The 24,012-nt window shown below is 46.1% G+C and overlaps 1 protein-coding gene across 4 annotated transcripts in view; it reads left to right on the top strand.

Moving 5' to 3' along the window:
• Nucleotides 1-24,012, top strand: part of LOC115206444 (adenylate cyclase type 9-like) — a 96,573-nt gene that overhangs the window by 56,629 nt on the left and 15,932 nt on the right. For all 4 annotated transcript variants that reach the window (XM_029773488.1, XM_029773461.1, XM_029773480.1 and 1 more), the window contains one exon: nt 16,888-17,081. In XM_029773488.1, the coding sequence (XP_029629348.1) occupies nt 16,888-17,081 (194 nt within the window). The remainder of the gene's footprint in view (nt 1-16,887; nt 17,082-24,012) is intronic.

Below are 24,012 nucleotides of genomic sequence, written 5' to 3'. Positions count from 1 at the left end.
TCTCTGTGTCTCTCTCTCTCTCTGTGTCTCTCTCTCTGTGTCTCTCTCTCTGTGTCCCCAGCGTTGGTCGTTTTTCCTTTGAAAAGAGGATGTAAAGAGGGATAGAAGGACAGTGTGAAAAGGAAATGAAGATGAATAAAAATCTACCTTGGCTGATGACTCATAGAAATAGAATAGAACTCTATTTACATACTCTGAGTGAACAAAACTTTAGGAACACCTTCCTAATATTGTGTTGTACCCCCTTTTCCCCTCAGAACAGTCTCAATTCGTCGGGGCATAGACTCTACAAGGGTGTCAAGCGTTCCACAGGGATGCTGGCCACAGGTGGCACTTTAATTGGGGAGGACGGGCTCATAATAATGGCTGGAGGGAATACGTGGAATGGTATCAAACACATGACGCCATTCCATTCGCTCCGTTCCAGCCATTATTATGAGCCAGCCTCCACTGATGCGGCCCCATGTTGACTCCAATGTTGGCTGGAAGTCCTTTGGGTGGTGGACCATTCTTGATTCACACAGGAAACTGTTGAGCGTGAAAAACCCAGCAACGTTGCAGTTCTTGACATTCAAACCGGTATGCCTGGCACTTACTACCATACCTAATTTAAAGGCACTTAAATCTTTTGTCTTGCCCATTCACCCTCAATGGCACACACACTCAATCCATGTCTCAATTGCCTCAAGGATTAAAAATAAATGCTTAACCTGTCTCTTCCCCTTCATCTACATTGATTTGAAGTAGATTTAACAGGTGACATCAATAAGAAGTAATATGTCATTGAAAGAGCAGGTGTTCCTAATGTTTTATACACTGTGTATGTCTCTATGGTGTCACTTCTGATATCTGGCACACTTTCATGCAAATGTAGCTCACAGTCCCATCATACACCTTTAGTTGTAATGCTCCCTCTGGATCTGTGTGGGATGGTACACACCTGCAGCTGCTCTGTAGTCTGGCCTTGTACTATTGTATAAAGGGACAGCCAGACCTCTCTCCCTCTACCTTTCTCTCTCTCTACCCACCTCTCTCTTTTCCCTTACCCTATTTCTCCCTGTCTCTACCTTCCTCCTTTTCTGTTAATTCTTACATTACATTTACATTTAAGTCATTTAGCAGACGCTCTTATCCAGAGCGACTTACAAATTGGTGCATTCACCTTATGATATCCAGTGGAACAACCACTTCACAATAGTGCATCTAAATCTTTTAGGGGGGGGGGGTTAGAAGGATTACTTTATCCTATCCTAGGTATTCCTTAAAGAGGTGGGGTTTCAGGTGTCTCCGGAAGGTGGTGATTGACTCCGCTGTCCTGGCGTCGTGAGGGAGCTTGTTCCACCATTGGGGTGCCAGAGCAGCGAACAGTTTTGACTGGGCTGAGCGGGAACTGTGCTTCCTCAGAGGTAGGGAGGCGAGCAGGCCAGAGGTGGATGAACACAGTGCCCTTGTTTGGGTGTAGGGCCTGATCAGAGCCTGAAGGTACGGAGGTGCCGTTCCCCTCACAGCTCCGTAGGCAAGCACCATGGTCTTGTAGCGGATGCGAGCTTCAACTGGAAGCCAGTGGAGAGAGCGGAGGAGCGGGGTGACGTGAGAGAACTTGGGAAGGTTGAACACCAGACGGGTTGCGGCGTTCTGGATGAGTTGTAGGGGTTTAATGACACAGGCAGGGAGCCCAGCCAACAGTGAGTTGCAGTAATCCAGACGGGAGATGACAAGTGCCTGGATTAGGACCTCGGAGGGATCGAGTGTAGGTTTTTTCAGAAGGGGTGCAACTCTCGCTCTCTTGAGGACGGAAGGGACGTATCCAGTGGTCAAGGATGAGTTGATGAACGAGGTGAGATAAGGGAGAAGGTCTCCGGAAATGGTCTGGAGAAGAGAGGAGGGGATAGGGTCAAGCGGGCAGGTTGTTGGGCGGCCGGCCGTCTCAAGACGCGAGATTTCATCAGGAGAGAGAGGGGAGAAAGAGGTCAAAGCACAGGGTAAGGCAGTGTGAGCAGGACCAGCGGTGTCGTTTGACTTAGCAAACGAGGATCGGATGTCGTCGACCTTCTTTTCAAAATGGTTGACGAAGTCATCCGCAGAGAGGGAGGAGGGGGGAGGAGGATTCAGGAGGGAGGAGAAGGTGGCAAAGAGCTTCCTAGGGTTAGAGGCAGATGCTTGGAATTTAGAGTGGTAGAAAGTGGCTTTAGCAGCAGAGACAGAAGAGGAAAATGTAGAGAGGAGGGAGTGAAAGGATGCCAGGTCCGCAGGGAGGCGAGTTTTCCTCCATTTCTGCTCGGCTGCCCGGAGCCCTGTTCTGTGAGCTCGCAATGAGTCGTCGAGCCACGGAGCAGGAGGGGAGGAACGAGCCGACCTGGAGGATAGGGGACATAGAGAGTCAAAGGATGCAGAAAGGGAGGAGAGGAGGGTTGAGGAGGCAGAATCAGGAGATAGGTTGGAGAAGGTTTGAGCAGAGGGAAGAGATGATAGGATGGAAGAGGAGAGAGTAGCGGGAGAGAGAGAGCGAAGGTTGGGACGGCGAAATACCATCCGAGTAGGGGTAGAGTGAGAAGTGTTGGATGAGAGCGAGAGGGAAAAGGATACAAGGTAGTGGTCGGAGACTTGGAGGGGAGTTGCAATGAGATTAGTGGAAGAACAGCATCTAGTAAAGATGAGGTCAAGCGTATTGCCTGCCTTGTGAGTAGGGGGGGAAGGTGAGAGGGTGAGGTCAAAAGAGGAGAGGAGTGGAAAGAAGGAGGCAGAGAGGAATGAGTCCTCTATTTGTATTTGTATTTGTTGCTATATGAACTATACATCACATTTTTATTCTGTTTCATACTCTACTCTCGCCCTTTCTGTCTACATCGTTCAGTCACACTCTTTGATTATCTCTCTTTCTACCGTTCTCTTTCCATTTTTTTCTCTCACTCCTCCCCTCTCTCTCTGTCTCGCTCTTCATCTCTCTCTCTGTCTCGCTCTTCATCTCTCTCTCTTCTCCCCCTCTCGCTCTCTCTCTCTCCCCCCCTCTCTCTCTCTCTTTCACCCTCTCGCTCTCTCTTTCTTCCTCTCTCTCTCTCTCTCTCTCCCCCCTCTCTCTCCCGCTCTCTCTCTCTTCCTCTCTCTCTCTCTTCCTCTCTCTCTCTCTCTCTCTCTCTCTCTCTTCCCCTCTCTCTCGCTCTTCCCATATCGCTCTCTTCTTTCTCAAGCTTCCAAAATATCTCACTTCTCTGTTAAAGTATAACAATACGGGGCACCTAACCCACTCACAGGGTTGGTTAACTCTTGATGTCCCTCGTGTCTCTACCAACCAATCAGCCTTTAGTTGTAATGCCCCTCCTCCCCATGTTTTGAATAATTTAAAAATCTAATTAGATCTTGAACTAATTGTGCCAATGGGGCAGTTTAGAACACTGATGAGGGATGAATTCACTGAGATTTTCAAGTGTTTTGGTTGATTGTGCTGGGTTATTAGTGTTTTGGTTGATTGTGATGGGTTATTAGTGTTTTGGTTGATTGCGGTGGGCTATTAGTGTTTTGGTTGATTGTGGTGGGTTATTAGTGTTTTGGTTGATCTTGGTGGGTTATTAGTGTTTTGGTTGATTGCGGTGGGTTATTAGTGTTGAGATGTGGTGGGTTATTAGTGTTGTTGAGATGTGGTGGGTTATTAGTGTTTTGGTTGATCTTGGTGGGTTATTAGTGTTTTGGTTGATCTTGGTGGGCTATTAGTGTTTTGGTTGATTGTGGTGGGTTATTAGTGTTTTGGTTGATCTTGGTGGGTTATTAGTGTTTTGGTTGATTGCGGTGGGTTATTAGTATTGAGATGTGGTGGGTTATTAGTGTTGTAGTTAAGATCTGGTGGATCATTAGTGTGGTTGATTGTGGTGGGTTATTAGTGTTGTTGAGATGTGGTGGGTTATTAGTGTTGTTGAGATGTGGTGGGTTATTAGTGTTGTTGAGATGTGGTGGGTTATTAGTGTTTTGGTTGATCTTGGTGGGTTATTAGTGTTTTGGTTGATCTTGGTGGGCTATTAGTGTTTTGGTTGATTGTGGTGGGTTATTAGTGTTGTAGTTGATCTTGGTGGGTTATTAGTGTTTTGGTTGATTGCGGTGGGTTATTAGTATTGAGATGTGGTGGGTTATTAGTGTTGTAGTTAAGATCTGGTGGATCATTAGTGTGGTTGATTGTGGTGGGTTATTAGTGTTGTTGAGATGTGGTGGGTTATTAGTGTTGTGGAGATGTGGTGAGTTATTAGTGTTGTGGAGATGTGGTGGGTTATTAGTGTTGTTGAGATGTGGTGGGTTATTAGTGTTGTTGAAATGTGGTGGGTTATTAGTGTTGTTGAAATGTGGTGGGTTATTAGTGTTGTGGAGATGTGGTGGGCTATTTGTGTTGTGGTTGATTGTGGTGGGTTATCAGTGTTGTTGAGATGTGGTGGGTTATTAGTGTTGTGGTTAATTGTGGTGGGTTATTAGTGTTGTGGTGGGTTATTAGTGTTGTTGTTGTTGATTGTAGTGGGTTATTTGTGTTGAGATGTGGTGGGTTATTAATGTTGTTGAGATGTGGTGGGTTATTAGTGTTGTGGTTGATTGTGGTGGGATATTAGTGTTGTTGAGATGTGGTGGGTTATTAGTGTTGTGGTTGAGATGTGGTGGGTTATTAGTGTTGTGGTTGATTGTGGTGTGTTATTAGTGTTGTTGAGATGTGATGGGTTATTAGTGTTGTTGAGATGTGATGGGTTATTAGTGTTGTTGAGATGTGATGGGTTATTAGTGTTGTTGAGATGTGATGGGTTATTAGTGTTGTTGAGATGTGATGGGTTATTAGTGTTGTTGAGATGTGGTGGGTTATTAGTGTTTTGGTTGATCTTGGTGGGTTATTAGTGTTTTGGTTGATCTTGGTGGGCTATTAGTGTTTTGGTTGATTGTGGTGGGTTATTAGTGTTGTAGTTGATCTTGGTGGGTTATTAGTGTTTTGGTTGATTGCGGTGGGTTATTAGTATTGAGATGTGGTGGGTTATTAGTGTTGTAGTTAAGATCTGGTGGATCATTAGTGTGGTTGATTGTGGTGGGTTATTAGTCTTGTTGAGATGTGGTGGGTTATTAGTGTTGTGGAGATGTGGTGAGTTATTAGTGTTGTGGAGATGTGGTGAGTTATTAGTGTTGTGGTTGATTGTGGTGTGTTATTAGTGTTGTTGAGATGTGGTGTCTGTATTTCCTGTATCCAGTAGTTTATTTTTGCTGTTGTATTGATTTATTGATTTATCCTGTTGTGAGCTGTTTGTTCTCAGGGCACCATTGTGAATGAGACCCTGGTCTCAATTGGGCTCCCCTGAATAAATATATAATGTAAAAAAAAAATGTTTTTGCTCTTTTTCTCTCTCTGGTCATTTCAGCAAGCCATGACATGGACCAACACAGATTGTTCTGAAATTGTTTCTGTAGTTAGAAACAGAAAACATTCCTTATTTTAGTTTGGTTAGAAATCCACAACATCCTGTCTACTGGAGAGTATTGGGTTTGCCTGGTTGGGATGTTTTTGTTTGTTTGGAATCGGTGGATCCCATCCTGACCCACTGTCTGGTTCCCATCAGCCTCCTCGAAGTACGTCTCTAAATACATAGCAGAGCATTGGGATCATTTCACTGGTCTGTTGCCACAGTTCAAAGGCAGGATTTGCAGAGATTGATTTTCTCCAGATGGATATAGCTGCCCTGGGTCATGTCATTCTGCCCTGCTTTAAACCCATCATTATGCCCTGGTTTAAACCCATCATCATGCCCTGGTTTAAACCCATCATCATGCCCTGGTTTAAACCCATCATCATGCCCTGGTTTAAAACCATCATTATGCCCTGGTTTAAACCCATCATCATGCCCTGGTTTAAAACCATCATCATGCCCTGGTTTAAAACCATCATCATGCCCTGGTTTAAACCCATCATTATGCCCTGGTTTAAAACCATCATCATGCCCTGGTTTAAAACCATCATCATGCCCTGGTTTAAACCCATCATCATGCCCTGGTTTAAAACCATCATCATGCCCTGGTTTAAACCCATCATCATGCAGGCTTTTCCCATGGTAGTTGTGCTTGTTTGAAGAGCAGTCTGATAGTCTTGTTATCCATATTAGATAATGTTTCACCTCATTCTCTTGTCCGGGTCTGACTGGTGAACAACAGAGCGAGGAGGAGAGAATAGAGGAGTTATTGACCCAACAATCTCACAGCTCAAGGAGACAAAGCGGAAGTCGATGAGTCAATGTGTCTGTTGGATATGATTAGCAAAGTAATGAAATCAGCCACACTGCTACGTGTTTCAAAGTATCTCTCTCTGGCGCACACACACAACCCTGCCCCCACCTCATCTACCTCCTCTCCTGTCTCCTCCTCCTGCCATGTCTCCTCCTCCTGCCATCTCTCCTCTCCGCTCCTCTCCTGTGTCCTTCTCCTGCATCTCTCCTCTCTCCTCCTGCCATGTCTCCTCCTCCTGCCATCTCTCCTCTCCCCTCCTCTCCTGTCTCCTCCTCCTGCCATGTCTCCTCCTCCTGCCATCTCTCCTCTCCGCTCCTCTCCTGTCTCTTCCTCCTGCCATGTCTCCTCCTCCTGCCATCTCTCCTCTCCCCTCCTCTCCTGTCTCCTCCTCCTGCCATGTCTCCTCCTCCTGCAATCTCGCCTCTCCCCTCCTCTCCTGTGTCCTTCTCCTGCCATCTCTCCTCTCTCCTCCTGCCATGTCTCCTCCTCCTGCCGTCTCTCCCCTCCTCTCCTGTGTCCTTATCCTGCCATCTCTCCTCTCTCCTCCTGCCATGTCTCCTCCTCCTGCTGTCTCTCCTCTCCCCTCCTCTCCTGTCTCCTCCTCCTGCCATGTCTCCTCTCCCCTCCTCTCCTGTGTCCTTCTCCTGCCATCTCTCCTCTCCCCTCCTCTCCTGTCTCCTCCTCCTGCCATGTCTCCTCCTCCTGCCATCTCGCCTCTCCCCTCCTCTCCTGTGTCCTTCTCCTGCCATCTCTCCTCTCTCCTCCTGCCATGTCTCCTCCTCCTCCTGCCGTCTCTCCTCTCCGCTCCTCTCCTGTCTCTTCCTCCTGCCATGTCTCCTCCTCCTGCCATCTCTCCTCTCCCCTCCTCTCCTGTCTCCTCCTCCTGCCATGTCTCCTCCTCCTGCAATCTCGCCTCTCCCCTCCTCTCCTGTGTCCTTCTCCTGCCATCTCTCCTCTCTCCTCCTGCCATGTCTCCTCCTCCTGCCGTCTCTCCCCTCCTCTCCTGTGTCCTTATCCTGCCATCTCTCCTCTCTCCTCCTGCCATGTCTCCTCCTCCTGCTGTCTCTCCTCTCCCCTCCTCTCCTGTCTCCTCCTCCTGCCATGTCTCCTCCTCCTGCCATCTCTCCTCTCCCCTTCTCTCCTGTGTCCTTCTCCTGCCATCTCTCCTCTCCCCTCCTCTCCTGTCTCCTCCTCCTGCCATGTCTCCTTCTCCTGCCATCTCTCCTCTCCCCTCCTCTCCTGTCTCCTCCTCCTGCCATGTCTCCTCCTCCTGCCATCTCTCCTCTCCCCTCCTCTCCTGTCTCCTCCTCCTGCCATGTCTCCTCCTCCTGCCATCTCGCCTCTCCCCTCCTCTCCTGTGTCCTTCTCCTGCCATCTCTCCTCTCTCCTCCTGCCATGTCTCCTCCTCCTCCTGCCGTCTCTCCTCTCCCCTCCTCTCCTGTCTCCTCCTCCTGCCATGTCTCCTCCTCCTCCTGCCGTCTCTCCTCTCCCCTCCTCTCCTGTCTCCTTCTCCTGCCACCTCTCCTCTCCCCTCCTCTCCTGTGTTCTTCTCCTGCTGTCTCTCTTGTTGTCTCCTCCTGCCACCTCTCCTCTCCCCTCCTCTCCTGTGTCTTTGTCCTGCCTTCTCGCCTCTCCCCTCCTCTCTGCTCCTGCCGTCTCTCCTCTCCCCTCCTCTCCTGTCTCCTTCTCCTGCCATCTCTCCTCTCCTGTCTCCTTCTCCTCCCGTCTCTCCCCTCCTCTCCTGTTCCTCATGCCTTCTCTCTCCCCTTCTCGCCTGTCTGCTTCTTTTGCATCAGTGGTGCAGGGAATTACTTATTTGTTTCTCGCTGTTTACTTGCCGCTGGCAGCTTCATCTTTGAGCCTTGTATTCTGATGAACCTTTGTATCGATCCAAGTTCCTTCTCTCTTACAATCTATCTCATTGTAGTACTCCTTGACAGCCCCTGTTGTGACAAACAAATACCCACACACACTCACCCACACACTCACACATACACAATGGCACCCTATTCCCTATGTAGTGCACTACTTTTCACCAGGGCCCATAGGGACGCAGCCAGGGACTGTCTAAAGCACTCAGGATGGATGGGGCTCAAGGCTGGGGTTTCACTGACAGCTGAATGATGTGGTTAAGTACAGGGCCACCGGCAGGTACCTGAGCCAATGACATTACCACTAGCCTGTGTCGTTGTCAGATCTCTGTGTGGAGAAAGAGACATCGAGTGACTAGAGGGCTGCTCACATATATTTTTAACTCAGGACATGTACATGACTGTAAGCAGACATAGTACATGCGCATACACACACACACAAAAAAGACGCATCACAATTTGTATACTTTTATTTATTTTTATTTATATAAAATGGACAATAACCTACTCTTATCAAACTTACTATACTTACCAATTTGCTATCCTATCTTGCTACTACTTCTACTAAATAAATCAGAGATTCACAGGAAGCCCATCTCTGAAGCCAACTCCAACACCCCTGGAATGGCTTCCAGCTTCTCCATCAGTAAAAAGGTTGCCAGAGCTCACACACTTCTCGTATAACTCAGTCCTCACTCTCAACTAGGGCTGTTAGGGTGACCGTATTACCTCCACACCGGCGGTCACGAGTCATGACGGTACTCAAATTCCACATGACCGTTTAGTCACGGTTATTAGGCTTCTCCAAGCTCTGATGCTGCTGATGGTCATTAGTAGCCTACCAAACGTGCTAACTGTCTGGTACTCAGCACTCTATTGCCCCTCTAATCACTCTGACATCAATGCAAATGTATTCAAAAAATCTAATCAAACACTTCATGAGAGCCCATGAGCTCATGTTGCGCAACATTTCTATAGGCTATGCAATTGCGTGAGAAAACAGTGATGGCCTCTATTAAAAAGATGAGCATCCCATCAGCTTTCAATAGGCTAGGCATACTATATTTATTTCTCAACTTTCCTAATATTAAGCACATTGCTACGCTTTACAACAGGAGTATAGCCTACCTGGCTGGCATGAAAATGAACCACAGGAAAAGCGTCCTCCATTAGCTATTTAAGTGCATAGATGACATGTATTTTCGAGACAGGTGCATGATAATGGTCCATTCTAAATCAAAACAAATTTCACACAATATTTAGTATATGTAAAGACAAGATTCAATCAAGAATAGTCTGATGGGTGACAATATTAGCCTATCACTTGTGAATGATATATTATCTTGTGTGAATGGTTCCCAGATTGTGTGCAGTAAGGCAAAAAACAACACATGCCTTTTTTTGCTACTTTTTCAAATCATAGTCGCATGTCTCATGTAGCCTAGCCCATAGGCCTAAATGTTCTTGTAAAATCAGTTTTATTGAACACAACATGCAAATGCACTAATTACCCACATATTTGTGATATGCAATCTGATTCTGTGCTTTATTGTAGAATTATAAAACATACATGCACACACAGAGACGTGCGCGCTCACACCGACTCTCTTTCTCACTCACACACACACACACACACACACACACACACACACACACACACACACACACACACACACACACATACACACACACTCTCACCATTTTCTATTTCACCCTTTGAACAAATGAAAGCCATTTTGAGTGATACTTAATTAAAATGTAAATGTTGCCGCCCAGTGAGAAAAAGCAGTTTCTCATTATGGAGAATAGATAGGCTATTAGGATGAACCTTCGGTGCTGCACTTATATCCTTTGTGTCTCATCAAAACCACTGACTGAGGTGGCCTGAGGCCAGAGAGGAGAGGGAGAGACACAGACATGGAGAGAGCAGAAACGAGGATGCGGTGTGTGTGTGTGGGGGGGTGGAAAGATTTCCTTGAGGTACAGGCTGTTCATTTCGCTTTCAAATTGGTGGTGTGTTTAATAGCCTGATACACACACCTCACTAATACATTGTTTGTTAGACTACTCTGCCCATAGTGGGTGAAAACGTGCTTTGGTGATGACGTTTCACTTCCTTATGTTACACAATACATTTTACCAAGACAAATGGGACTCTTCATGTTCTGAATAGTTCAGTGGGGTCTTTCTCCAACATATCATGAACATTATATCCAAGAAGTCAGATTTCGTAACTTAATACATCCCATAATAAGCACCGGGCTCTGTCGCTCTGAGCGGTGCAGCGTTGTCGCCAACATTTTTCAGGATTTTACATTTAGTGGCCATCATCTTCCAAGTTGTTTCCGCTGGTTGCAAAATTAGCATGATACAAGCTGAATTCAATATAAAAGGATTTGGAGGGAAAAAAAGCTTGGGGTAGGCTGTGTGCTCCGTTTGACATTTCACAGAGATATGCTTGTTTTTGTGAGAAGTCTTCGAAAAAGAAACTTCACAGTAACATGAACAGCATATATGAAAATACTTCACTGTACAAAAATATAAACTCAATATGCAACAATTTCAAAGATTTTACTGAGTTATAGTTCACAAGGAAATCAGTCAATTGAAATACATTAATTAAGCCATAATCTATGGATTTCACATGACTGGGAATACAGATATGCATCTGTTGGTCACAGACACCTTAAAAAAAAGGTAGGTGCGTGGATCAGAAAACCAGTCAGTATCAGGTGTGACCACCATTTGCCTCGTGCAGCGCGACACATCTCCTTCACATAGAGTTGATCAGGCTGCTGATTGTGGCCTGTCGAATGTTGTCCCACTCCTCTTCAATGTCTGTGCGAAGTTGCTGGATATTGGTGGGAACTAGAACACGCTGTCGTACACGTCCATCCAGAGCATCCCAAACAGGCTCAATGGGGGACATGTCTGGGCCATTTTTGTGTACAGATCCTTGTGACATGGGACTGTGCATTATCATGCTGAAACATCAGGTGATGGTGGTGGATGAATGGCATGACAATGGGTCTCAGGATATCTTCATGGTGTCTCTGTGCATTCAAACTTGCAGAAATGCAATTGTGTTCGTTGTCTAGCTTATGCAACACATATCATAACCCCACCGCCACCATGGGGCACTCTGTTCACAACGTTGACATCAGCAAACTTGGATTCATGAAGAGCACACTTCTCCAGCATGCCAGTGGCCATCGGAGGTGAGCATTTGTCCACTGAAGTCGATTACGATACTGAACTGCAGTTAGGTTAAGACTGGATGGACAACGAGCATGCATAGAAGCTTCCCTAAGACGATTTCTGACAATTTTTGCAGACATTCTTCAGTTGTGCAAACCCACAGTTTCATCAGCTGTCCAGGTGGCTGATCTCAGATGATCCCGCAGGTGAAGAAGCTGGATGTGGAGGTTCTGGGCTGGTGTGGTTACCCGTGGTCTGCGGTTGTGATGCCGGTTGGACGTACTGCAAAATTCTCTACAACAACGTTGGAGGCGGCTTATCATAGAGAAATTAACATTAAATTCTCTGGTAACAGCTCTGGTGGACATTCCTGCAGTCAGCATGTCAATTGCACACTCCCTCAAAACTTGAGACATCTGTGGCATGGTGTTGTGTGATAAAACTGCACATTTTAGAGTGGCCTTTTATTGATCCCAGCACAAGATCAGCTTCTTGATATGCCACACCTGTCTGGTGGAAGGATTATCTTGGCAAAGGAGACGTGATCATAAAAATAAAAAAACTGTAAAATGACAGTGAAAATAACAGTAGCAAGGCTACTGAGGATCTGAGGACCCATGACAAATCGTTTGTCTCATGAGGGGGTTTGTTGGTGATGTGGACACCAAGGAACTTGAAGCTCTCAACCTGCTCCACTACAGCCCCGTCGATGAGAATGGGGGTGTGCTCGGATCTCCTTTTCCTGTAGTCCACAATCATCTCCTTTGTCTTGGTTACGTTGAGGGATAGGTTGTTATACTGGCACCACCCGGCCAGGTCTCTGACCTCCTCCCTATAGGCTGTCTCGTCGTTGTCGGTGATCAGGCCTACCACTGTTGTGTCATCTGCAAACTTAACGATGGTGTTGGAGTTGTGCCTGGCCATGCAGTCGTGGTTGAACAGAGAGTACAGGAGTGGACTGAACACGCACTCCTGAGGGGCACCAGTGTTGAGGATCAGTGTGGCAGATGTGTTGCTACCTACCCTCACCACCTGGGGGCGGCCCATCAGGAAGTCCAGGATCCAGTTGCAGAGCTTAGTGATGAGCTTACATCCGACGAGCGTTGGAGCCGGAGTAGTACGATTCAATCTTAGTCCTGTATTGGCGCTTTGCCTGGTTGATGGTTCGTCGGAGGGCATAGCAGGATTTCTTCCGGGTTAGAGTCCCGCACCTTGAAAGTGGCCACTCTACCCTTTAGCTCAGTGCGGATGCTGCCTGTAATCCATGGCTTCTGGTTGGGGTATGTACGTACAGTCACTGTGGGGACGACGTCCTTGATGCACTTATTGATAAAGCCAGTGACTGATGTGGTGTACTCCTCCATGCCATCGGAAGAATCCCTGAACATATTCCAGTCTGTGCTAGCAAAACAGTCCTGTAGTTTAGCATCTGCTTCATCTGACCATTTTTTTATAGACCGAGTCACTGGTGCTTCCTGCTTTAATTTTTGCTTGTAAGCAGGAATCAGGAGAATAGAATTATGGTCAGATTTGCCAAATGGAGGGCGAGGGAGAGCTTTGCACGCGTCTCTGTGTGTGGAGTAAAGGTGATCTAGAATTTTTTTCCCTCTGGTTGATGTGCTGATAAAAATGAGGAAAATCTTGAGACTTCCTTAGATTTCGTGCACCAGCTGTTGTTCACAAATATACACAGACTGCCTCCCCTTGTGTTACTGGAGTGTGCTGTTCTATCTTGCCGGTGCAGCGTATATCCCGCTAGCTGAATATCTATTTCGTCATTCAGCCACGATTCGGTGAAACATAAGATATTACAGTTTTGATGTCACGTTGGTAGGATATTCGTGATCGTACCTCGTCTAATTTATAGTCCAATGATTGTACGTTGGCAAGTAATATTGATGGTAAGGGCAGATTTCCCAATCGCTGTCGGCGGATCCTTATGGGCCACCCCAACCCTGTGTCCTCTATACCTGCGTCTCTTTCTCTTGCCAATGACAGGGATTTTGGCCTTGTCAGGTGTCTGAAGTACATCCTTTCCATCCTGCTAGTTGAAGAAAAAATCTTTGTCTAATCCGAGGTGAGTGATCGCTGTCCTGATATCCAGAAGCTATTTTTTGCAGTAAGATATGGTTGCAGAAACATTATGTACAAAATAAGTTACAAATAACGTGAAAAAAACCACATAATAGCACAATTGGTTAGGCACCTGTAAAGCTGCTGCCATTTCTTCCGGCGCCATCTTTCACATAATCATTAACAGGGATATAAACAAATGTGTACACAATTTGAAAGAAATCAGCCTTTTGTGAGTATGGAAAACTTTTGGGATATTTTATTTCAGCTCAAGAAACATGGGACCAATGCTTTACATGTTGCGTTTATACACTGCTCAAAAAAATAAAGGGAACACTAAAATAACACATCCTAGATCTGAATGAATGAAATAATCTTATTAAATACTTTTTTCTTTACATAGTTGAATGTGCTGACAACAAAATCACACAAAAATAATCCATGGAAATCCAATTTATCAACCCATGGAGGTCTGGATTTGGAGTCACACTCAAAATGAAAGTGGAAAACCACACTACATGCTGATCCAACTTTGATGTAATGTCCTTAAAACAAGTCAAAATGAGGCTCAGTAGTGTGTGTGGCCTCCACGTGCCTGTATGACCTCCCTACAACGCCTGGGCATGCTCCTTATGAGGTGGCAGATGGTCTCCTGAGGGATCTCCTCCCAGACCTGGACTAAAGCATCCGCCAACTCCTGGACAGTCTGTGGTGCAACGTGGCGTTGGTGGATGGAGCGAGACATGATGTCCCAGATGTGCTCAATTGGATTCAGGTCTGGGGAACGGGCGGGCCAGTCCATAGCATCAATGCCTTCCTCTTGCAGGAACTGCTGACACACTCCAGCCACATGAGGTCTAGCATTGTCTTGCATTAGGAGGAACCCAGGGCCAACCGCACCAGCATATGGTCTCACAAGGGGTCTGAGGATCTCATCTCGGTACCTAATGGCAGTCAGGCTACCTCTGGCGAGCACATGGATGGCTGTGCGGCCCCCCAAAGAAATGCCACCCCACACCATGACTGACCCACCGCCAAACCTGTCACGTCTGTCACGTGCTCAGTGTGAACCTGCTTTCATCTGTGAAGAGCACAGGGCGCCAGTGGCGAATTTGCCAATCTTGGTGTTCTCTGGCAAATGCCAAACGTCCTGCACGGTGTTGGGCTGTAAGCACAACCCCCACCTGTGGACGTCCGGCCCTCATACCACCCTCATGGAGTCTGTTTCTGACCGTTTGAGCAGACACATGCACATTTGTGGCCTGCTGGAGATCATTTTGCAGGGCTCTGGCAGTGCTCCTCCTGCTCCTCCTTGCACAAAGGCGGAGGTAGTGGTCCTGCTGCTGGGTTGTTGCCCTCCTACGGCCTCCTCCACGTCTCCTGATGTGCTGGCCTGTCTCCTGGTAGCGCCTCCATGCTCTGGACACTACGCTGACAGACAAAGCAAACCTTCTTGGCATAGCTCGCATTGATGTGCCATCCTGGATGAGCTGCACTACCTGAGCCACTTGTGTGGGTTGTAGACCCGTCTCATGCTACCACTAGAGTGAAAGCACCGCCAGCATTCAAAAGTGACCAAAACATCAGCCAGGAAGCATAGGAACTGAGAAGTGGTCTGTGGTCACCACCTGCGCAACCACTCCTTTATTGGGGGTGTCTTGCTAATTACCTATAATTTCCACCTGTTGTCTATTCCATTTGCACAACAGCATGTGAAATTTATTGTCAATCAGTGTTGCTTCCTAAGTGGACGGTTTGATTTCACAGAAGTGTGATTGACTTGGAGTTACATTGAGTTGTTTAAGTGTTCCCTTTATTTTTTGAGCAGTTTATATTTTAGATTTGAGATTCTTCAAAGTAGCCACCCTTTGCCTTGATGACAGCTTTGCACACTCTTGACATTCTCTCAACCAGCTTCATGAGGTAGTCACCTAGAATGCATTTCAATTAATAGGTGTGCTTTTTTAAGTAATTAGTGGAATTTATTTCCTTCTTAATGCATTTGAGCCAATCAGTTGTGTTGTGACAAGGTATGGGTGGTATACAGAAGATACCCCTACTTGGTAAAATACCATATTATGGCAAGAACAGCCATTGTGTTACATTGTGTTGTTTAAGTGTTCCCTTTATTTTTTTGAGCAGTGTATTTTTGTTCAGTGTATATGTCATGTCTCAAAATCGATATCTATCTCACCTTCATATAGGAAGAGTGGGAGGCCCCAGTGTACAGCTGAACAAGAAGACAAGTACATTAGAGTGTCTATTTTGAGAAACAGACGCCTCAGAAGTCCTCAACTGGCAGCTTCATTAAATAGTACCCACAAAACACCAGTCTCAACGTCAACAGTGAAGAAAGAGCCATATCTCAGACTGGCCAATAAAAACAAAATATTAAGATGGGCAAAAGAACACAGACACTGGACAGAGGAACTCTGCCTAGAAGTCCAGCATCCCAGAGTCGCCTCTTCACTGTTGATGTTGAGACTGGTGTTTTGCAAGTATTATTTAATGAAGCTGCCAGTTGTGGACTTGTGAGGCGTCTGTTTCTCAAACTACACACTCTAATGTATTTGTCCTCTTGCTCTGTTGTGCACCGGGACCTCCCACTCTTTCTATACTGGTTAGAGCCAGTATAGATCTTCCGTTTCTTGGCAATTTCTCGCATGGAATAGCCTTCATTTCTCAGAACAAGAATAGACTGACGAGTTTCAGAAGTTCTTTGTTTCTGGCCATTTTGAGCCTGTAATTGAACCCACAAATGCTGATGTTCCAGATACTCAACTAGTCTAAAGAAGGCCAGTTTTATTGCTTCTTTAATCAGGACAACAGTTTTCAGCTGTGCTATCATAATTGCAAAAGGGTTGTCTAATGCTCAATTAGCTTTTTAAAATGATCAACTTGTATTAGCTAACACAACGTGCCATTGGAACACAGGAGTGATGGTTGCTGTTAATAGGCCTCTGTACGCCTATGTAGACATTCCATTAAAAATCTGACATTTCCAGCTACAATAGTCATTTACAACATTAACAAAGTCTACACTGTATTTCTGATCAATTTGATGTTATTTTAATGGACAAAAAATGTGTTTTTCTTTCAAAAACAAGGACATTTCTAAGTGACCCCAAACTTTTGAACGGGAGTGTACATATTTTTGACATGGCTCTAGATGAAAAGCTGTTTCAGGTATTTGAAAAATTAACATTTCGCTTACCACCCCCCCAGCCATCCTCACTTACTTTGTGCCCCCTCAGGTTTTGGGGTGCATGACGCCCTTGGTGGCCAGTTTCTGCTCTACTTGCTTGTACAACTCAGAGAAAGAGCACAACACGTACTAACAGCAGCTGCCAAACAGCCTACCCAACTGTTCTGAGGCGTCAGGATCGTTCTAAAGCACACATATGCATACATTCTTTTCACATAAAAGGCACTTTTCTTCTACCTTTTGCCGCAAGTGTGTTGATAAGAGTCTCTGTCACTGACATCTATCTCTGTGTTCTGTCTCCTTCAGGATTGAAGACCTACCTGATCTCAGGGAGGAAGGTGGAGCCGTGCCACTGTAGCTGTTCCCAGCTGTGCCTGGTTGGCCTGGAGCCTGGGGGGGACACCCACTGTCCCACACCCCGTGCCCACACCCCAGATGGACCCCCCAGAGCCCCCTCAGCTTGTGGCCTACCCCAGGGAGGGGCTCCCGACAGAGCCAAAGTGAGGACATGGTATTCTGCAGGGTAAAGGGGAGATGGGGGTCATGTGTGTGCTCATTCCCCTCTTTGGTGGTTTTCTACTGTGTAACTTGGATAGACATATTCTTTGGATGTAACAACATACTGTACTTCGACTTCATTTAGAAAATGGTCATAGTGTAACAAATGTTCAGCTCAGTAGACATGTCTTCAGAACATAATTGTAGGGCCCTGTGTTTTGAGCAGTATGTGACATGAGATTCTATTCTGTATTTTAAGCCTTATCCAGAACTTAAAATTACACCAAAAATATAAGGAATTGTTTGAGGATGGTGTTGGACCATTTGACCTAAAAAGTTAATCAAAGTTTAAATTAAGGTTAAAATCCAAGCATGTTACATAATTGCATAAAACGCAGGGCCCTAACTTAACAAGATATCTACAGTTGAAGTCGGAAGTTTACATACACCTTATACGTTTAAACTCAGTTTTTCACAATTTCTGACATTTAATCCTAGTAAAAATTGTCTTAGGTCAGATAGGATCACCACTTTATTTTAAAAATGTGAAATGTACAAATAATAGTAGAGATAAGGATTTATTTCAGCTTTTATTTCTTTCATCACATTCCCAGTGGGTCAGAAGTTTACATACACTCAATTAGTATTTGGTAGCATTGCCTTTAAATTGTTTAACTTGGGTCAAACGTTTCAGGCAGCCTTCCACAAGCTTCCCACAATAAGTTGGGTGAATTTTGGCCCATTCCTCCTGACAGAGCTGGTGTAACTGAGTCAGGTTTGTAGGCCTCCTTGCTCGCACACACTTTTTCAGTTCTGCCCACAAATTTACTATGGGAATTCTCTATGGGAGGTCAGCGCTTTGTGATGGCCACTCCAATACCTTGACTTTGTTGTCCTTAAGCCATTTTGCCACAAATTTGGAAGTATGCTTGGGGTCATTGTCCATTTGGAAGACCCATTTGCGACCAAGCTTTAACTTCCTGACTGATGTCTTGAGATGTTGCTTCAATATATCCACATCATTTTCCTGCTTCATGATGCCATCTATTTTGTGAAGTCCACCAGTCCCTCCTGCAGCAAAGCACCCCCACATGATGCTGCCACCCCCGTGCTTCATGGTTGGGATGGTGTTCTTCGGCATGCAAGCCTCCCCCTTTTTCCTCCAAACATAACGATGGTCATTATGGCCAAACAGTTCTATTTTTGTTTCATCAGACCAGAGGACATTTCTCCAAAAAGTACGATCTTTGTTCCCATGTGCAGTTGCAAACCGTAGTCTGGCTTTTTTATGGTGGTTTTGGAGCAGTGGCTTCTTCCTTGCTGAGCGGCCTTTCAGGTTATGTCGATATAGGACTTGTTTTACTGTGGATATAGACACTTTTGTACCTGTTTTCTCCAGCATCTTTACAAGGTCCTTTGCTGTTGTTCTGGGATTGATTTGCACTTTTCGCACCGAAGTACATTCATCTCTAGGAGACAGAACACGTCTCCTTCCTGAGCGGTATGACGGCTGCATGGTCCCATGGTGTTTATACTTGCGTACTATTGTTTGTGCAGATGAATGTGGAACCTTCAGACATTTGGAAATTGCTCCCAAGGATGAACCAGACTTGTGGAGGTCTACAATTTTTTTTCTGAGGTCTTGGCTGATTTCTTTTGATTTTCCCATGATGTCAAGCAAAGAGGCACTGAGTTTGAAGGTAGGCCTTGAAATACATCCACAGTTACACCTCCAATTGACTCAAATGTAAGTGAAATAATCTGTCTGTAAATAATTGTTGGAAAAATTACTTGTGTCATGCACAAAGTAGATGTCCTAACCGACTTGCCAAAACTATAGTTTGTTAACAAGAAATTTGTGGAGTGGTTGAAAAACGAGTTTTAATGACTCCAACCTAAGTGTATGTAAACCTCCGACTTCAACTGTACATGTGGCTGACCCTTGCTTATCCACAACGCATATAATGTAATGTTCACCAACAGAGACAATTCTCTACTCTCTTACTGTTACTCTTGAAGTGTAGGAGTGTTGACCTAGGATCAGGTCACCCCTGTCCATATAGTCTTATTCACTATGATCTAAAAGGCAAACCTGATCCTAGATCAGCAAGCCTACTCTGAATACGGCTAATGAATGTGTTGACATTAGTATACATCGGATTTGGTCCCCATGGTGGGTTTAGTGTCATGATGGAGTAATGAGGCTCCATATAGAGACAAGATACAGTGCATTCGGAATGTATTCAGACCCCTTGATTTTTTTCCCACATTTTGTTACGTTACAGCCTTATTCTAAAATGGATTAAATAAAACATGTTCCTCATCAATCTATATACAATACCCCACAATGACAAAGTGAAAACGGGTTTTTAGAATTTTTTGCAAATGTATTAAAAATTAAAAACTGATCGCATTTACATAAATATTCAGACTTTTTGCTATGAGACTCGAAATTGAGCTCAGGTGCATCCTGTTTCCATTGATCATCCTTGAGATGTTTCTACAACTTGATTGGAGTCACCCTGTGGTAAATTGAATTGATTGGACATGATTTGGAAAGGCACACCCCTGTCTATATAAAGTCCCACAGTTGACAGTGCATGTCAGACCAAAAAAACAAGCCATGAGGTCGAAGGAATTGTCCGTAGAGCTCCGAGACAGGATTGTGTTGATGCCTCCAAAACATTTCTGCAGCATTGAAGGTCCTCAAGAACACAGTGGCCTCCATCATTCTTAAATGGAAGAAGTTTGGAACCACCAAGACTCTTTCTAGAGCTGGCCGCACAACCAAACTGAGCAATCGGAGGAGAACGGCCTTGGTTGGGGAGGTGACCAAGAACCCGGTGGTCTCTCTGACAGAGCTCCAGAGTTCCACTGTGGAGATGAGAGAACCTTCCAGAAGGACAACCATCTCTGCAGCACTCCACCAATCAGGCCTTTATGGTAGAGTGGCCAGACGGAAGCCACTCCTCAGTAAAAGGTACATGACAGCCTGCTTGGCAAAAGGCACCTAAGGACTCTCAGACCATGAGAAACAAGATTCTCTGGTCTGATGAAGTAAAGCTTGAACTCTTTGGCCTGAATACCAAGCGTCACGTCTGGAGGAAACCTGGCACCATCCCTATGGTGGTGGCAGCATCATGCTGTGGGGATGTTTTTCAGCGGCAGGGACTGGGAGATTAGTCACAATCGAGGGAAAGATGAACGGAGCATTATACAGAGATCCTTGATGAAAACCTGCTCCAGAGCGCTCAGGACCTCAGACTGGGTCGAAGGTTCACCATCCAACAGCACAACGACGCTAAGCACACAGCCAAGATAACGCAAGAGTGGGTTCGGCACCCCATCCAACCTGACAGAGCTTGAGAGGATCTGCAGAGAAGAATGGGAGAAACTCCCCAAATACAGGTGTGCCAAGCTTGTAGCGTCACACCCAAGATGACTCAAGGCTGTAATCACTTCTAAAGGTGCTTTAGCAAAGTACTGAATAAAGGGTCTGAATACTTATGTAAATGTGATAAATTCTAGAAACCTGTTTTTGCTTTGTCATTATGGGGTATTATGTGTAGATTGAGGGAAAAAACTATTTAATCCATTTTAGAACAAGGCTGGAACATAACAAAATGTGGAAAAAGTCAAGGGGTCTGAATACTTTCCGAATGTACTGTATATTTACTCTGCTGCTACACCTATATCCAGTATTCACTACCCCTCAGTCATACAGTACGCACACACACGTGCTTTATAGATACCAATTAGCCCCCACAGTTCCACTATAATCCTCCCGTACCACCACTACATCTGCCAGTGCTGGTCGTGGATGAGAGGAGAAGTGAAGAGGGGAGAGGAGAGGAGTTTGGCGGACAAACTGCTGCATCCTTGGCATTACATGAGGTAACACACGTGGAGAGACGTTAGAAAGCCCTTCACATGGGCTCACACACTTCACTGGTACAAACCCTCACTTCGTTGGCTCTCTCCCTCTCGTGTGTGTGTGTGTGTGTGTGTGTGTGTGTGTGTGTGTGTGTGTGTGTGTGTGTGTGTGTGTGTGTGTGTGTGTGTGTGTGTGTGTGTGTGTGTGTGTGTGTGTGTTTTTCTCTGTGTATCAGGCTGTGTGTTTCGCCTGAAATGAGCCAGTGTTCACAGTATTGTATGACTGTCTGTTTTAAGTCTGTAGGTGTATGGGTGCGCACGTACACCCATGTGTGTCTGCATCACGATGTTACCAAGTACCTTGAACGATCCTTTCACGGCCAGTGCCTAATCATCAGATGAGTGTATATCTGTCTCTGTCCATTCCTTCAGCCTACCCCAGCCTCTTCTATATCATCCCTCTCTCCACCTCTCCTCCTCTATCACCCTGGCCCTCTCTCATCCCTCTCTTCACCTCTCCTTCTCTATCACCCTGTCTCTCATCCCTCTCTCTACCTCTCCTCCTCTCACCTGGGCCCTGTCTCTCATCCCTCTCTCACCCGGCCCCTGTCTCTCATCCCTCTCTCCACCTCTCCTCGTCTCACCCGGGCCCTGTCTCTCCTCCCTCTCTCCACCTCTCCTCCTCTCACCCGGGCCCTGTCTCTCATCCCTCTCTCCACCTCTCCTCGTCTCACCCGGGCCCTGTCTCTCATCCCTCTCTCCACCTCTCTTCCTCTCACCCGGGCCCTGTCTCTCATCCCTCTCTCCACCTCTCCTCCTTTCACCCGGGCCCTGTCTCTCATCCCTCTCTCACCTGGGCCCTGTCTCTCATCCCTCTCTCCTCTATCGCCCTGTCTCTCATCCCTCTCTCCACCTCTCCTCCTCTCACCCGGGCCCTGTCTCTCATCCCTCTCTCACCCGGGCCCTGTCTCTCATCCCTCTCTCCTCCTCTATCACCCTGTCTCTCATCCCTCTCTCCTCCTCTCACCCGGGCCCTGTCTCTCATCCCTCTCTCACCCGGGCCCTGTCTCTCATCCCTCTCTCCACCTCTCCCCCTCTATCACCCTGGCCCTGTCTCTCATCCCTCTCTCACCCGGGCCCTGTCTCTCATCCCTCTCTCCTCCTCTCACCCGGGCCCTGTCTCTCATCCCTCTCTCCACCTCACCTCCTCTCACCCGGGCCCTGTCTCTCATCCCTCTCTCCACCTCTCCTCGTCTCACCCGGGCCCTGTCTCTCATCTCTCTCTCCACCTCTCCCCCTCTATCACCCTGGCCCTGTCTCTCTATAGGGCTGCTATTGTGGTTGGTATTGTATCCATTGAATCTGATTGTGTATCATTGTGATTCTAATTAGTGGTAAAGTGCTGAGTTCGTGCTCTCTCTCTCACTCTCGCTCTCTCTTGCTCGATCTCTCTCTCGCCCTCTCTCAATGGGTCCATTTCTCATAATCTTTTTTTGTCTGTTTCTCTCCCTGTCTCAATCTCTCTGCCCTCTGTCTCTCTCTCTCTCTCTCTCTTTGTCCTGTTTCTGTCAAACTGTTTTTCTCTCATTCATTATTTCTCTTTTTCTCCTCCCTCCCTCTACTCAACTCTCTTTATTTCTCTCCGTTATCTCTCTTCAGCCTCAATTTACTCATTCTTTACCTCTCTCTCCCTCCCTTCCTCTCTCTCCCTCCCTTCCTCTTTCTCCCTAGCTTTCTCGCTTTCCACCCCCCCTCACATTAAAATTGGAATAGAAAAATAGCGAAGACATCAAAACTATGAAATAACACATGGAATCAATTAGTAAGCAAAAAAGTGTTATATATTTTAGATTTGAGATTCTTCAAAGTAGCCACCCTTTGCCTTGATGTGACTTTGCATTCTATCAACCAGCTTCACCTGGAATGCTTTTCCAACAGTCTTGAAGGAGTTTCCACATATGCTGAGCACTTGTTGGCTGCTTTTCCTTCACTCTGCGGTCTAACTCATCCCAAACCATCTCAGTTGGTGTTTAGGTCGGGTGATTGTGGAGGCCAGGTCATCTGATGCAGCACTCCATCAATCTCCTTCTTGGTCAAATAGTCCTTACACAGCCTGGAGGTGTGTTGGGTCATTGTCCTGTTGAAAAACAAATGATAGTCCCGCTAAGCGCAAACCAGATGGGATGGCGTATCGCTGCCGAATGCTGTGGTAGCCATGCTGGTTAAGTGTACCTTGAATTCTAAATAAATCACTGACAGTGTCACAAGCAAAGCACCATCACACCTCCTCCTCCATGCTTCACGGTGGGAACCACACATTCGGAGATCATCCGTTCAGCTACTCTGCGTCTCACAAAGACACAGAGGTTGGAACCAAAAACCAGAGGACAGATTTCCACTGGCCTAATGTCCATTGTTCATGTTTCTTAGCCCAAGCAAGTCTCTTCTTCTTATTGGTGTCCTTTAGTAGGGGCGACAGGTAGCCTAGTGGTTAGCGTGTTGGGCCAGTAACCGAAAGGTTGCTGGATCGAATGCCTGAGCTGACAAGGTAAAAATCTGTTGTTCTGCCCCTGAACAAGGCAGTTAACCCACTGTTCCCTGGTAGGCCATCACTGAAAATAAGAATTTGTTCTTAACTGACATGATTTAAGACATGAAGGTCAGTCAATGCGGAAGATTTCAAGGACTTTTGAAAGTTTCTTCAAGTGCAGTCACAAAACCATCAAGCGCTATGATGAAACTGGCTCTCATGAGGACCACCACAGGAAATGAAGACCCAGAGTTACCTCTGCTGCAGAAGATAAGTTCATTAGAGTTACCCGCCTCAGAAATTGCTTATTTGAGCTGTTCTTGCCATAATATGGTCTTTTACCAAGTAGGGGTATCTTCTGTATACCACCCCTACCTTGTCACAACACAACTGATTGGCTCAAATGCATTAAGAAGGAAATAAATTCCACTAATTACTTAAAAAAGCACACCTATTAATTTAAATGCATTCCAGGTGACTACCTCATGAAGCTGGTTGAGAGAATGTCAAGAGTGTGCAAAGCTGTCATC

Source organism: Salmo trutta, chromosome 1 (genome assembly GCF_901001165.1).
Source record: "Salmo trutta chromosome 1, fSalTru1.1, whole genome shotgun sequence".
NCBI classification, from domain to species: domain Eukaryota; kingdom Metazoa; phylum Chordata; class Actinopteri; order Salmoniformes; family Salmonidae; genus Salmo; species Salmo trutta.
The sequence above is the reverse complement of the archived record's forward strand: the minus strand, read 5'-3'. Positions and strand labels throughout refer to the sequence as shown.